At 44.4% G+C, this 16,461-nt stretch overlaps 1 protein-coding gene across 1 annotated transcript in view; it reads left to right on the forward strand.

Annotated features, from left to right (window-relative positions):
* The window catches only part of LOC132383523 (sodium-dependent lysophosphatidylcholine symporter 1-like), a 70,541-nt gene extending 56,302 nt beyond the window's left edge, over positions 1–14,239 (forward strand). Inside the window, exons 14-18 of the mRNA XM_059954614.1 lie at positions 3,480–3,563; positions 8,578–8,690; positions 10,733–10,876; positions 12,555–12,731; positions 13,897–14,239. Coding sequence (XP_059810597.1) covers positions 3,480–3,563; positions 8,578–8,690; positions 10,733–10,876; positions 12,555–12,731; positions 13,897–13,951 — 573 coding nt within the window. The 3' untranslated portion in view covers positions 13,952–14,239. The remainder of the gene's footprint in view (positions 1–3,479; positions 3,564–8,577; positions 8,691–10,732; positions 10,877–12,554; positions 12,732–13,896) is intronic.
* Positions 14,240–16,461: the final 2,222 nt, after the last annotated feature.

The raw sequence follows: 16,461 nt of genomic DNA on the forward strand, positions 1-16,461 counted from the left end.
AATTATGCCATCCGGCCCATCGAGTCCGCTCCACCATTCAGTCATGGTTGATCTTTTTTTCCTTCCTCAGCCCCACTCTCCAGCCTTCTCCCTGTAACACTGGATGCTGTGTCCAATATCTGCCTTAAGTACATCCAGCGACCTGACCTCCACAGCTGCCTGTGGTAATAAATTCTACAAATTCACCACACTCTGAAGAAATTTCTCCACATCTGTTTTAAATGGACACCCTTCTATCCTGAGGCTGTGCCCTCTTGTCCTCGACTCACCCATCATGGGAAACATCTTTTCCATATCTACTCTGTCTTGGCCTTTCAACATTCGAAAGGTTTCCTCATCCTTCTAAATTCCAGTGAGTACAGACCCAGAGTCATCAATGTTCCTCGAATGATAACCTGTTCATTCCTTGTGAACCTCCTCTGAACCCTCTCCAATGCCAGTTTATCTTAGATGAGGAGCCCAAAACTGTTCATAATACTCAAGGTGAGACCTCACTAGTACCATAAAAATCTCAGCATCACATCCCTGCTGTTGTATTCTAGACCTCTTGAAATAAATGCTAACATTGCATTTGCCTTCCTCACCACCAACTCAACTTGCAAGTTAACCTTTAGAGTGTTCCACACAAAGATTCCCAAGTCCCTTTGCATCTCAGATTTTTTGATTTCTCCCCATTTAGAAAATAGTCTGCATATTTATTTCTACTACCAAAATGCATGACCATGCATTTTCCAACATCGTATTTCGTTTGCCATTTTCTTGCCCATTCTCCTAATCTAAGTCCTTCTGCCGCCTATCTGTTTCCTCAACATACCTGCCCCTCCACCAGTTTTTGAATCGTATGCAGACTTGGCAACAAAGCTATCTATTCCATCATCTAAATCATTGATACACAGCATAAAAAGAAGTGGTCCCAACACCAACTCCTGCAGAAAACCACTAGTCACTAGCAGCCTCGCAGAAAAGGATCCTTTTATTCCCACTCGCCAAAGCTCTAACCATGCCAGTAATTTCCCCGTAATACCGTGGACTTGGCAAGCAGCCTCATGTGCGGCACCTTATCAAAGGCCTTCTGAAAGTCCAAATATACAACATCCACTGCATCCTCTTTATCTACCCTACTTGTAATCTCCTCAAAAGAATTCCAACAGGTTCGTCAGTCTAGATTTTCCTTTAAGGAAGGCATGCTGACTTGGTCCCATCTTGTCCTGTGTCACCAAGCACTCCATCACCTCATCCTTAAAAATTGACTCCAACATCTTCCCAACCACTGAGGTCAGGCTAACTGGTCTATAATTTCCTTTCTGCTGCCTTCCTCCTTTCTTAAAGAGTGGAGTGACATTTGCAATGTTCCAGTCCTCTGGCACCATGCCAGAGTCCAATGATTTTTGAAAGATCATTACTAATACCTCCACAGTCTGTACCTCTACCTCTTTCAGCACCCTGAGGAGCAGTTCATCTGGTCCGGATGACTTGTGTACCCTTAGGCCTTTCAGCTCTTTAAGTATTTTCTCTCTTGTAATAATAACTGCACTCACTTCTCTTCCCTCACACCTTTCAACATCTGGCACACTGCTAGAGTCTTCCAGTGACGTCTGATGCAAAAAACTGATTTAGTTCATCTGCCCTCTCCTTATCCCCTGATGTTATTTCTCCATAATCACCTCCAGTTCATTACAGAACACCCAATCCAGAATAGCTGATTCCCTAGTAGGCTCAGCTACAAACTGCTCTAAAAAAGCCATCTCGCAGGCATTCAACAAACTCCAGTACCAACCTAATTTTCCCATGTTGAAATCTCCCATGGCTATCATAACATTTCCCTTTTGACATGCCTTTATTTCCCATTTGTAATCTGTGGTCCACATCCCAGCTACTGTTGGGGGGGGGGGGGGGGTGGGATCTATATTTAACTGCCATCAGGGTCCTTTTACCCTTGCAGTTTCTTAACTCGACCCAAAAGGGCTCAACGCCTTCCGATCCCAAGTCACATCTTTCTACTGATTTGATGCCATTCCTTGGCAGCAGAGACACGCCACCCCCTCTGCCTACCTTCCCATCCCTCCGATACAACGTGTAACCTTGGACTTTCGGATCCCAACTACGACCATCCTTCAGCCATGATTTTGATGGCTACAACATCATGCCTGACAATCTGCAGCCAGATCATCCACCTTATTTCTTATACTCCATGCACTGAGATATAACACTTTGAGTACTGTATTTGTTACCTTTTTTGATTCTGCATCCCTAATGCACTGATACCCTTCTGGCTGCAATTTTGTCCTATCATCTGCCTGCCCTTTCTGACAGTCTGACTGCATGCTATCTGTCTATCTTGAGTCCCCTCACTCCAGTTCCCACACCCCCCTGCCAGATTAGTTTAAACCCTCCCCAACAGCTCTAACAAACCGGCCCACGAGGATATTGGTCCCCCTGGGGTTCAGGTGCAATCCGTCACATTTAAACAGGTCATACCTCCCCCAGAAGAGATCCCAATCATCCAAGCCCTGCCCCCTCCACCAGCTTCTGAGCCACACGTTTATCACCAAATGATCCTGTTTCTACCCTCCCTGGCGCGTGGCACAGGCAGCAATCCAGAAATTACTACCCAGAAGGTCCTACTTCTCAGCTTTCTGCCTAGCTCTCTAAACTATCTCTTCAGGACCTCATTGCTTGTCCTTCCTATGTTATTGGTACCAATATATACCAAGACACCTGGCTGCTCCCCCTCCACCTCCAAAATGCTGTGAACATGATCTGAGACGTCCCTGATCCTGGTATCCCGTCCACTGAATCTCCCGTCTGTTCCTCTGACTATTGAGTCCCCTATCACTACTGGTCCACTCTTCTCCCTCTTTCCCTTCTGCACCACGGACCCATGGTCAGTGCCAGAAACCTCATCTCCATGGTATTCCCATGAGCGGTCAACCTCCGCAAAGTTATCCAAAACGCTATGCTTATTAAATGAGAGGAATGGCCGCAGGGGTACTCTGTGGGAAAAGAAAATTCACATTTTCCTTTCTCCTGACAGACACCCAGCTACTCGCCTCCTGCAACTTAGGGGGCGACTACTTCCCTGTAACTGATCGATTAACTCCTCCCTGTCTGGTACAGGCTGAAGGTCATCCAGCTGCTGCTCTGGACCCCTAACACGGCCTACAAGGAGCTGCAGCCGGATGCACTTCACACAGACGTAGTTCCCAGAATCGATTGTGGTTCAGTGCCAATCATAAAGCACAGGACAATACCATAACAGGCAGCACAATAGCATCTGAGAATTTACAAGACAATAGCGCAAGAAGAGCTTATTCATTTCCATTTCTGCAAGCACTTTGGCACTTTCTGATGAATGTGCTTTTTGATTGAATTAGTCATTTAAAGACTGCTGGGTTATTTTACATTTGACTCGCTAGCAACTTCAGGATTGACGTATCCAGTCTGACAATGCAATAAGAAATAACTTCACTCTTTTTCAGCTCTCTGCGACTTTGACCATCCCTTTTTGGCAATGGTTTTTGACCAGATTTGGCAAGAAGACTGCTGTGTATGTCGGCATGTCAGTAAGTTTAACCATGGTGGTTAATGTGGAATGGGCTGGTGAGAAATGTCAGTGTGTTTGCTTCTGTGGGTTCAGATCAGGGTTATTAATAAAAGCCACAACGGCTGAAATTAGAAAATGGGTAAATATATTTGGTGGTGGGGGGGGGGGGGGATGTTAAGACTACTGGCTGGAAATTTGGGTGACAATTGTCTCTTTCCAGAATAGTTAACTGCTGCATCAGACAGTGACAGTATATCAAGTGGGACAGGTTAGCCATCTTCCTGCTCAGCACTGTTGACTATCGCCCCCTGCTGGCAGGTGTTTGTATAAACCAGATCAGGCTGGGTAAAAAAGTTTAAATTAAAGTTATTATCGAAGTATGAATACTAGTTACAATACTATGCAAGAGTATTAGCTACACATATATAAAGCTAGGTTGCCTAAGATTTTTGCACAGTACTACAGTGATTTTATGTATTGCTGCTGCAGAAGAAAACAAATTTCAAGACGTGTGAGTGATGTTAAACCTAATTTTGATATGGGTCTCTATTGTGGACTGAGAGTGGGAAGGGGGCAGGGAGAGGGGGGATCATGGTTGGGAAAAGGGGAAGGGAGAGGAGAATCATGGTTGGGAAAAGGGGAAGGGAGAGGGGAATCATGGTTGGGAAAAGGGGAAGGGAGGAGGGAAATCATGGTTGGGAAATGGAAAGGAGAGGGGAGGGAGCGGGAAGCACAAGAGAGACATTCTGTAATGATCAATAAGCCGATTGGAAACAAATGATCTTGCCTGGTATCTCAGGGCTGGGTGTGTCTGCACCCACACCAACCCCTGCCCCGGCTCTCGTTCTCTGCCACCGGTCCCACACCCTCGCCTTTCCCAACATCCTACCAGATTTATGAATTCGCTCTGCAGCCCACGTTGACAAGTACAGTACCGTGCAAATGCGTTAGACACCCTAGCTGTGTATATGTGCCTAAGACTTTGGCACAGTGCTGTGCACCCTTGAGATTAACTTTTCCGCAGGCACCCACAGAAAAATAAAGAAATACAATGGGATCCATGAAAAGCCAAACGTAACAACCATCCAACGTGCAAAATATTGTGCAGATAATAAAAATGTGAATGAATAATGCTGAGAAAATGAACTGCAGAGTCCAGCACTGAGGCAGGGTGAGTGAAGACATCCACACTGGGCCAGAAGCCTGATGGCTATAGAGCAACAACTGACCCTGGGCCTGATGGTGTGGGACCCAAGACTCCAGCACCTCCTGCTAAATTAATATAAGACCTTAAGATATAGGAGTAGAATTAGGCTATCAAGTCTGCTCCGCCATTTCACCATAGCTGATCCATTTTCCCTCTCAGCCCCAATCTCCTTCCCCATATCCCTTCATGCCCTGACTAATCAAAAACCTGCCAAGCTTTGCCTTAAGTATACCCAATGACTTGGCCTCCACAGCCACCCGTGGCAATGAATTCCACAGATTCACCACCCTCTGGCTAAAGAAATTCCTCCTCATCTCTGAAAGTACGCCCCTCTATTCTGAGACGGTCTGATAGGTTTCAGTGAGATCACCCCTCATTCTTCTGGATTCCAGTGAGTATAGGCCCCGGAGAAAAACAATATTGGTTATTGTTTCTCACTGAATGAGGACCAGCTGAGGATGGCCAGCAATAGTCCTCTTATATGGGCTGAGTGCGGGTCAGTGAGATTAGGTGAGAGTAAGCATTCGGCATGGACTAGAAGGGCCAAGATGGCCTGTTTCCGTGCTGTAATTGTTATATGGTTATACCCCTGTGAGTGAGCAGCCAATCATATCAGTTCAGAAACCCACTATCCAATCAGTTTTGGGCCTTCTCATTTTGCCCCAAGATTCCTTCTTCTCATGGGGTGACATCATCCCACCTTTTATCCCCCAAAAAAACCCTCTCAAGGTTGCACAGTCATCCCGTCTCCAGTTACTGTCGTCTTCTGTCCTCAGCCCAACCTAGCTGATGGCTCCGTTTCCCTTCCTCCCTCAGTGAAAGCAATAGAAAGCTGCTTTTCAGACTCTGCCCTCTATCATTCTAACTCTTGAACCTTCGTCTGAAAGCAGGTTATCTGCTAAGTCTGAAACGGAATAGTTTACTGATAAAAGTCTGATCAAATGTTGACAGTGCAATTGGTATGTTTGATTACTGAGTTCAACAATAACAGCACAAGACACCAGCTATGTTGACTGATAGCTACTTGGCAACAGTAGTCCATTTTTGGCTCTGTATTGGTATTTATGGATTCTATTATATTTCTTTATGAACTATCAACACAGGTATTTATGCCACAATTCCGGCGCCGTCTCTGGGGAGTCTCTGAACGTCCTCCCCATGGAATGTGTGGGGTTTCCCCGGGCGCTCCGCTTTCTTCCCACAGCCCAAAGGCGTACGGGGTAGGTTAATTGGCCGTTGCAAACCGTCCTGTGACTAGGTTAGGGTTCATCGAATTGGTCGAGGGTTGTCAGAGCAGCTCGAAGGGCCAGTCAATCATAAATATCCAGCTCCCGGTCAAAGTGACAGCTCAAATCTCTCTTCTGAACTTCGAGCTGCTCCAGGAAACAGTGGCCACTGCATGGAGCAAAAGACTTACCTGAATCCCCTTTGAAGCCCTATATAAATTTTGCTGTTCTCACTTTTGGGTTAAGCACAGTGATGGGATGTCGACAAAAAAACAAATTAGCTCCCTTTTCTAATGTACTTTGAGCAAATCTATAATTGCCCAATCGTGACATTGGTCAAAATATCGATAATGGGGCAGGATTGGCCCTGGTATTCATCAAGTTAGATACCAATACAGAGCCAAAACTATCATCCTCACAGAGTGGTTGCAGTCTGCAGTCAATGATCTGAATTGCGTTCTGTTCTATCAGCAATTCAAGGTTGTCCAAGTGGAGGTCAGTGTTCTGAAAGCATTGATTTTTCCTCATGGCCCTCTTTCAAAATCTTATCAGATCAGTTTGCTGGTTTTTGAAGTTGCCTCATTGGCTTGGTAGTGACTTTGCCTTAAAGGTGTATAACCCAGCTGGGACGGCCAGAAACATCAACTGTTTATTCCCCTCCATGGTTGCTGCCTGACCCACTGAGATCCTCCAGCATTTCCAACTGCAGTGCAGCTAATTTTAACTGGAGCTTATAACCCTAACCTGCGCTGCCTGGTATGATGGCAGAGGCAAATACATTAGAGGCTTTTAAGAGACGTTTGGATAGGCACATGGAGGTAAGGAAGATGGAGGGAGATGCGGATTGAGTAGGTAAGAGGGATTAGTGTCTGGGTGTTTTGATTTACTTTTTAGCTGGTTCAGGAGAATGATGTGGGCCAAATGGCCTGTTTCTGTGCTGTACTCTTCAATGCTGTAACCCCAGCCTTAACCCATCAGTCACTGGGTCAGCGTTTAACCGCCAGGTCAAAACCTTTTTCAATTTCAATTCCCAGGAATGATCTGAAGCGACGTCTTTTCTTATCACTATGAAAAACAAATTGTTTATATTCTGATTGCACAATTCATTTGGGTTCTTGGATAACAGCCCAGGCTTTCCACATGATGGTGATAATCAGATCTGCTCAGCCTGATGAATGGTAAAGGACAGCTCTGTAGCTGGAATGTCCTTCTCCACTTTTACCATTGCAGAAGTTAAGAAAAAAGTTCCCCGCCACTTTAAGGGCAACTAGAGAATGTGCAATTAAATGCTGCCTCAACCTGTCCGATAGGTCTCCTAATGAATGTTTTTTTAAAATTTGTGCAGTTGCGTCTGTTTTCAAGACTAAAAGGAAGAGAGCACAGCATAGAGACAGGCCATTCGGCCCATCTAGTCTATGCCAAAACCATTTAAGTTCCTTACTCCCAACGACCTGCACCTGGACCACAGCCCTCCATACCCCTACTATCCATGAACCTATCCAAACTTCTCTTGAACGTTGAAATTGAGCTCGCATGGACCATTTGCCCTGGTAGCTCATTCCGCGACCTTCTGAGTGAGGAAGTTTCCCCTCATGAACCCTGAAACTTTTCACCTTTCACCCTTAACACGTGACCTCTGGTTCTAGTCCCACCCAACCTCGGTGGGAAAAGCCAGCTTGCATTTACCCTATCTATACCCCTCATAATTTTGTATATCAAACCTCCCCTCAATTTTCTATGTTCTAAAGAATAAAGATTTTTCAATCTTTCCTTATAACTCAAGTTTTCCAGTCCCGTCAGCATCATTGTAAATTTTCCTTGTATTCTTTCAAACTTATTTACAGCTTTCCTGTAGGTAGGTGACCAAAACTGCACACAACACTCCAAATTAGGCCTCACCAACACCTTGTACAACTTCAACAAAGCACTCCATCTCCTGTACTCAGTCCTTTGATTTACAAAGGCCAATGTATGACCCCATCTACCTGCGACGCCACTTTCAATGAATTATGGGTCTGTATTCCCTGACCCCTTTGTTCCACAGCACTTCTCAGAGCCCTACCATTCACTGTGTAAGTCCTTTCCTGGTTGGTCCTCCTGAAGTGCAAAACCTCGCACTTGACTGCATCAAATTCCATCTGCTGTTTTTCCAGCTGATGCAGATCCCTCTGCAAGCCATGATAACCCTCCTCATTGTCCACTACAACCGGAATCTTAGTGTCATCCCCAAATTTGCTGATCCAGTCAACCACATTATCATCCAGATCATTGATATAGATGACAAGCAACAATGGACCCAGCACCGATTCCTGTGGCACTCCACCAGTCCCAGACCCCCAGTCAGAGAGGCAACCCTCTACTACCACTCTCTGGCTTCTCCCACGAAGCCAATGTCTAATCCAGTTTGCCACCTCATTCTGAATGCTGAGCGACCGAACCTTCTTGACCAGCCTGCCCAAGCGGGACCTTGTCACGTAGTACTCCAGTTGATTTGGGATCTTGGCTCTATGGTTGTGATCTCAGTTAATTTTCATTGTATTGTTTCAATCGCTGGCAGAATTTTAATTTGAGCATGTTTCCCCTCTCTATTTTTTTTGCAGTCAGCAGTGCCGTTTCTTATTTTGAATGTTCTGGTGAAGGGGAACCTAATTGTGGCCTACATTGTGTCGTTTGCCTCTGGAATGAGTGTGGCCGCTGCTTTCCTCTTGCCGTGGTAAGTCAGGATTTCTCAACAACGCCCAACTGTCGTTGAGAGTCTTGCGAAACAGGTTGCACAGTTTCTCAGGAAGGAGGGGCCCTGCCACATTGAAGTCTGTGCTTGCTATGTTGAGGGGGAAATATTGCAGCAGAGCTAAGTAGTGAAGACACCAGATGGAACAGATTGCATTATGGATGTGAGGTTAATTCGTTTTCTGTCTTGAGCAGTGACAGAACAGATGCTGTCACAGTCTCTGTTCTAAAGGGGATTCTGCTGTTAAATAGTGACTCACTGAAGAATGAGAGAGCAAGTGGCAGTAATTTTGCTCCTGATGAGAGAGAAAGACACAGCGTTTAATGCAATCTCTTCCAAGTTCTCACCAACCTGCTCTCTGCAGACTGTTTTCTTGAAGAGGGTGTGGAGGAAGGTGCCCAAAGCTGTGCCACAGTTCACCCAAAGACAGAGGGCCCTCTGATCTACGGGCAACACACAGACTGATATCAGCTGCTGCCGGCAGATCATAAACTTGGGGAAAGACGCCCTTGGTCTGCCCAACACTTGTTGGCCTGCCAGCACCCCCATCGAGGTAGATTTTTGCATGGTAGGGGAATGAAGGATTGTGGGGGAAAAGGCAGGTAGGTGGAGATGAGTCCATGACCAGATCAGCCGTGATCTTATTGAATGGCGGGGCAGGCTTGACGGGCCAGATGGCCGACTCCTGCTCCTGTTTCTTATGTTCTTGTGTCCATAGGGGAAGGCTGCTGATTGGCACATGCCAGGCTGCAGGAGGACGTGCCAAGGGACGCACTCTAGCTTGGTGCAGTCCCCACAAGGGCTTGGTGTGGAAGGGTCATAGTGTGGGGTCCTCCTCCTGCTGGAGAGGGAGGAGCCAGTGTGGGGGTGGGGGTTGGAAGCCCCTCAATTATTGTAGTAACCACCCCGGGGGCCACATGAGTGGCAACAATCTTATTGGTTTTCAGAAATGTAGTAGAACATTATGTAATGCATTAACTATGAATGTAGGAATGAAAGGAAGTGCGTAGTTTATTCTGCATGGAATATTTTTATTATGAATTAAGTTTATTTTTATGTATATAAAATAATTTGCCCCTACATTTAGGTGAGAAATTAGAGGATACTTCACATAAATTCTAAAAAAAAATAACCTAACACTTCATGCATTATAGTCATTTAAAAAATGTACTTCTTAATTTTATTTCGAGATACTGTGCAGAATAGGCCCTCTGACCCTTTGAGCCACACCGCCAGTAATCCCCTGATTTAACCTCAGCCTAATCACAAAATATCAGATTCATGCAAGTGATTCCTGTCTTCTTCTGGGAAAGTATCGTTACTGTGTGTGATCATAATCAAACACTCAATCAGAAGGGCAGATTTCATTCCACGTTGGGAGGATGTCTATTTGCACAAGAATTGGAAAAAATACAGACCCACGCCGCAGCTGTTGATCAGTCTAATTGTTTAACGTGCATCTACCTTTCCTCGTGATATATATTGGAAAGTGAATAAGGAAACCTTCTAGGCTGGTGCTGGAATATGTAGCAACATTTGCGGGCTGTCCACAGCACGTACTTGAGTGTGTTGATTGTTAGCGCTAACGAGATACTGTCTGTTTCACTGTGATAAATCTGAATGAGTGAAAAGTATCATTATTTACTGATTGTAAATAATCTTCCAGCCATGCTGCCCAGCAGCCCCCCAATTTAATTCCAGCCTAATCATGGAACAATTCATGATGACCAATTAACCTACCTACAATTAACCTTTGGACTGTGGGAGGAAACCTGAGCACCTGGAGGAAACCCATACAGTTAAGGGGAGAACTTACAGGCAGCAGCAGGAATTGAACCCGCGTCACTGGTACGCTAAAGCGTTGTGCTAACCACTACGCTACCCTACCCTGCCGCCCTTTTTTATTGTCTGTTTTGCAATTCATAGTCGAGCAAGAAGAATTTCACCATCTACAAATGCTATGATACACCGCAGAACTGAAACCTGTGATATCGGTAAATACTCCCTTTTTGCTCTCTCAACAGGTCCATGTTACCTGATGTTGTTGACGACTTCAAGCTGAAGAATCCAGAGTCCGTAGGACATGAAGCTATATTTTATTCTTTCTATGTCTTCTTCACCAAGTTTGCATCTGGGGTGTCCCTGGGAATCTCGACACTGAGCCTTGAGTACGTAGCTCTGATTTACTTTCCTAATTAAGAATATGCTGGGGAGCTGAGGGAAACTAGACAAGATCATTAGCCGAGTCTCTGAGGATGTAGGTTCTGCTAGATGAACTTAGACGTTGCTGTATTATCTGTCCTTTGTTGAAGAGTTCTTCCATGCAAGCATCTTGTCCATCAGGCAGTGCTCAGTATGGATCGTCCTGCAGACACAGTGGGACAGAGGCTCAATGGATATTGTGAGTGGCTCCCTGAGCAAACTGTCCATAATTTTAAAATTATATTAGTAATATGTAAAAGACAATGCCAGGTGCGTGGAAACAAAGGCTATGTGCACGGGAGTACTTCAATAACTGTGTGACAGTGCACCTGTGCAGCTAACAGGGAACAGTGTTTGCACCCCATATTTTTTTTAAAATACCAGACTGACATAATAATTAGTACACAGACGTACAGTTAAGTGTGATTTAGAGTCTGACTTGGGTGAATTTAATATTACTGGGGGTAATTCTAAAGGATCTGAAATGTATTGTGGAAAGATTGCATATGAGTCTTATGAAATGTATTTATAATGTTTCAATATCCCTTGTGTCATGGTATCATTCACTGTGGGGAATATGATGATGAAGTCAGCCACTTCACGATAATTTAAAGCCCCTCCTCATTATAGTAAATGTTCTATATGGGATCAGATACATAATTTCTTTTGACTTATTTTTAATCACCCTTGAATACGTTGTCTTTGACAGTCCATTTTTGTTTCAATTTATGCAAAACCGATTACACAAAAAAACCTAGCCCTATTCTACCTTGTTCTGGTTTAAAGACAAAACATTGTTAAAGCTGACATATACTATGAGTTTCCAGGCAAATTCTGGCTCTATCGTATGATTAAACAATATAACAGAATCACTCTTTTAATTGTATTCCCACTTATTTCAGTTTCTCTGGATGACTTGACATTGAACAAGTCCTCTTGATTTTATTCTACAATAGGAGTTCCCATCCTGGGACGCCACACTCCTGGGTTAATGGTAGGGGTCCGAGGCATAAGAAGGGTTGGGTACCCCTGCTCTACAGCCTAGAAATTCTGTAGAGTTGAGCTTCTTGTTTTGCTCTTGGTGCTATCTACGTGAAATTGATTCTCCCCCACTACCCTAAAATGGAATATGATCACAACTATCTTTTGCTTGAATTGTGCTATTCCAGAAATTTGGTGTTTAACAAAAGACTGAATAGGTTAGAACTTTATTCCCTGGTGCATAGGAGAATTAGGGGTGATTTGATAGAGGTATAGAAAATTATGAGGGGTATAGACAGGGTAAATCCAAGCAGGAGTTTGCCACTGAAGCTGGGGGGGACTACAACTAGAGATTATGAGTGAAAGGTGAAATGTTTAAGGGAGGGGAAAAGCTTCTTCACTCAGAGGACGGTGTGAGTGTGGAAGTGGTGGGCGCCGGTTCAATTGTAACTTTTAAGGGAAGTTTGGATAAGTTCTTGGATGGGAGGGGTGCAGACTGATGGAACAAGGCAGAGTAACGCCAGCACAGACCAGATGGACCGAAGGGCCTGTGACAGCAAATCCACTCAATTTTTACAAGTAGGATGCTTCCTGTGCTATTCGACCTGAAGCTGTCGTCAGCAGTTAAGTGAACCGTTCTCTCATTAAATTCTCCTCTTCCAGTTTTGCAGGTTACCTGGCGCGGGGGTGTGTCCAACCTGATGCAGTGCACCTTACCCTGAAGATGTTGGTTGCACCAGCACCTATTTCCCTAATTATACTTGGACTGATTCTTTTTAAATTGTACCCAATTGATGAGGAAGTCAGGATGAAGAACAGGAAAGCACTTGAAGATTTGCGGTGAGTTTATGAAGGCAGTTCATCTTCACCTTTGCTTTTAAGCCTCCTTGACTGAAAGCTTCAGTCTCCCCTAAATGTAAGACAGCAAAGGCCTGGTTTCCCCATGCCATCACCCATGAGATGAAGACCAGGTCTCTGCAGTCTAAGTAACTCGATTCACGATTATTAAAAAGCAAGCTGGATGGAAGCTTCCAATGTTAGCACCTAAGAGTTAGATATAGCATTTGAGAAATTGCTGTAGGCATTTCCCATTTACTTGAGAACTGGCCAAAAAGATTTGGCATTAAAACACGTTAAGAGAGTGTAAAGTTATGACATTTAATTCATCCATTATGTGCCAAATCATACGATGAGTGCTCTTGGCAAATTTTTCACAGAAGCAGCTTGCCATTGCCTTCTTCCAGGCAGTGTGACCCCAGCCATTATCAATACTCTTCAGAGATTGTCTGCCTGCCATCAGTGGTCACATAACCCCTGGACTTGTGATATGCACCAACTGCTCATACAACCATCCACCACATGCTCCCATGGCTTCACTTGGCCCTGATCAGGGGCTAAGCAGGTGCCACACCTTGTGACGGAGGGAAGGAGCACCTTGCCCCTCCTTTGGTAGAGACGTATCTCCTCCCTGTCACCCAGCTATATACACATCAGATACCCACTAAATATGCCAGCAAATATCAACACAGATTTTAATAGCAGTAAAATGTAATATTTAATAGTATTTTAACATGACATGCTACACAGACACACTACTTAGCTGCGGCAAAGGTCATAGAACAGTGAACAGCAACTTTAGCTGAGGCAGAGTGAATGGTCAAACTGCCACCACATATGGATGTCTCAGGTCAGGGGTTCCACACCTGGACGATGCACTGACTTGGGTAGTCACAGTCCCATTTGGTGTGAACTGCGTGTCCCGTACTTTCCCTAACCCACCCTTTCGTAACTGAGAGCTGGCCAGGTTTTCTGTGGAAGGGCAAGTCCTGAAACTTTTCTGCAAACAGGGACGATGGGGAGGGAGATAGGATTTACACAAGAACCAAAGGGTCTTTTACTACGGCAGATCTGTATTTCTTAGTCTGTTACTCAATAAAAGATTCTCTAGCTACACCAGATACTGTGTGAATATTTGCAATAATGGCTGTTTTATTTTCTTTTGCAGAGATAATGACCAACACACTCGAGCAAATGGAAATGAACTTTGCAGTGTTGTATAACAAATACTTCCAGATTTAAAAATCCCATATTTGTGTACAGTGTACATAGTTTTAAAACGTGAAAGCAATACATTACCCAAATAAGACTGACATCCAGATATACAGTAAATGGATCCAAGCTAACTTCTTCCACTGTTTAATATGTTTACATCTATTCATTCTGAGTTTGTACAGGGTGTATTGTTCTCCTTTAGAAATGAACTGTACAGATAGCTTGGTCTAATGTAAATTTATATAAATCTGTACTGTATATATTTGAATTAAACTATTAGTTGTCAATAAAATGCTACATCACATTGAACTCTAGTTATTCAGAAATGCACAGTCTCACTGACTTCCTAAAAATTATTCTGTTACTCCCATTCTTTGCATACTGTTTATTCCCGTCATTACAGAACCCTACCTTGACAATTAAAACCTTGAGTATGAGCCTCTAAATGGCTGCGTACCCTTTCTAAATCCACTGGTCCACTCTTATCTACCTGCCCACTGCAGCCTGCTTGATTGTCACACGGTCCACAATTGCAAACATTAATTGGCTCCTCCACCAAGGCACTGTGTGCACCATCTACAAACTCTCGGCTTCTCCTCTTGGTTTGTCACCTAAAGCACTCAAAAACTTCTATAGATGTGCCGTGGAGAGCATTCTGACAGGCTGCATCACCATCTGGTATGGGGGGAGGGAGGGGAGATATCCACTACACAGAATCGAAAGAAACTACAGAGAGTTGTTAAATCGGTCAGCTCCACCATGAGCACTAGCCTCCATAGTATCCAGGACACCTTCAAGGAGTGGTGCCTCAGAAAGGAGCTGTCCGTTATCAAGGACCCCCACCATCACCCAGGACGTGCTCTCTTCTCATTGTTACTGTCACAAAGGAGATACAGAAGCCCGAAGGCTGACACTCAATGATTCAGGAACAGCTTCTTCCCCTCTGCCATCCAATTCCTAAATGGACATTGAACCCGCAAACACTAATTCACTTTTTTTAAATTATATCTGTTTTTGCACTATTTTTAATTTAAACTATTTAATATACATATATATACTTGCTGTAATTGTTTTTTCTAGATTATCATGTACTGCTATCATTGTACTGCTGCCACTAAGTTAAAACATTTCAGGATATGTGCCAGTGATCTTAAACCTGATTTGATGGGACTAGGCAGATTGGTTCAGCACAGGCTGGATGGGCCGAAGGGCCTATTTGAATCCTGTAGTATTCTATAACTCTAGGTTACTGCTCTTCTTTGTTGGCCCCGTGGAAGAAGCCAGAGATTGGTTTAGGTGGCTGCCTCTCTGACTGGAGGCCTGTGACTAGAGGTGTTTTGTAGAGAACGGTGCTGAGCCCATTGTTGTTTGTCATCCATGTCACTGATCTGGATGATAATGTGGTAAAGATCAGTTCATTTGCGTATGACACCAAGATTGGGGATGTAGCGCACAGTGAGGGAGACCATCAAAGCTTGCAGCGGGATCTGGACCAGCTGGGAAAATGGCAGACAGAATTTAATGCAGACAGGTGTGAGGTGTTGCACTTTGGGAGGACTGACCAGGGTAGGTCTTACTCGGTGAGCAGCAGGGCACTGAGGAGTGAGGTAGAACAAAGAGATCTGGGAATACAAGTCCATTATACCTTGAAAGTGTCACAGGTAGGTACGGTCATAAAGAAAGCTTTTGGTACATTGGCCTTCATAAATCAATATATTAAGTAAATGTGCAAAGTGCAACCATAGTAATTTATAATAAATAGAACAATCAATAAAGTACACTCAAGTCAACGTGAGTTCATCAGTCTGATAGCCTGGTGGAAGAAGCTGTCCCGGAGCCTGTTGGTCCTGTCTTTTATGCTGCGGTACCATTTCCCAGATGATAGCAGCTGGAATAGATTGTGGTTGGGGTGGCTTGGGTCCCCAATGATCCTACAGACCCTTTTTACACACCTGTCCTTGTAAATGTCCTGAATCATGGGAAGTTCACAACAGATGTGCTGGGTTGTCCACACCACTCTCTGCAGAGTCCTGTGATTGAGTGAAGTACAGTTCCCATACCAGACAGTGATGCAGCCAGTCAGGATGCTCTCAATTGTGCCACTGTAGAAAGTTCTTAGGATTTGGGGGCCCATACCAAACTTCCTCAAGTCTGAGGTGAAAGAGACACTGTTGTGCCTTTTTCATCACACAGTTGGTGTGTACAAACCACGTGAGGTCCTCGGTGATGTGGATGCTGTGTAACTAGAAGTTGTTTACCTTCTCAACCCCAGATTCATAGAGGTCAAGAGGGGTTAGCGTGTCTCCATTTCTCCTGTAATCCACAACCAGCTCCTTTGCTTTTGCGATATTGAGGGAGGGGTTGTTTTCTTACCACTGTGTCAGAGAGATGACATCTTCCCTGTAGGCCATCTTGTTATTGTTTGAGATAAGGCCAATCAGTGTAGTGTCAAATTTAATTAGCATATTGGATCTGTGGGTGGCGATACAGTCATGGGTATACAGAGAGTAAAGGAGGG

This window comes from Hypanus sabinus, chromosome 30 (assembly GCF_030144855.1).
Source record: "Hypanus sabinus isolate sHypSab1 chromosome 30, sHypSab1.hap1, whole genome shotgun sequence".
Classification (NCBI taxonomy): Eukaryota; Metazoa; Chordata; class Chondrichthyes; order Myliobatiformes; family Dasyatidae; genus Hypanus; species Hypanus sabinus.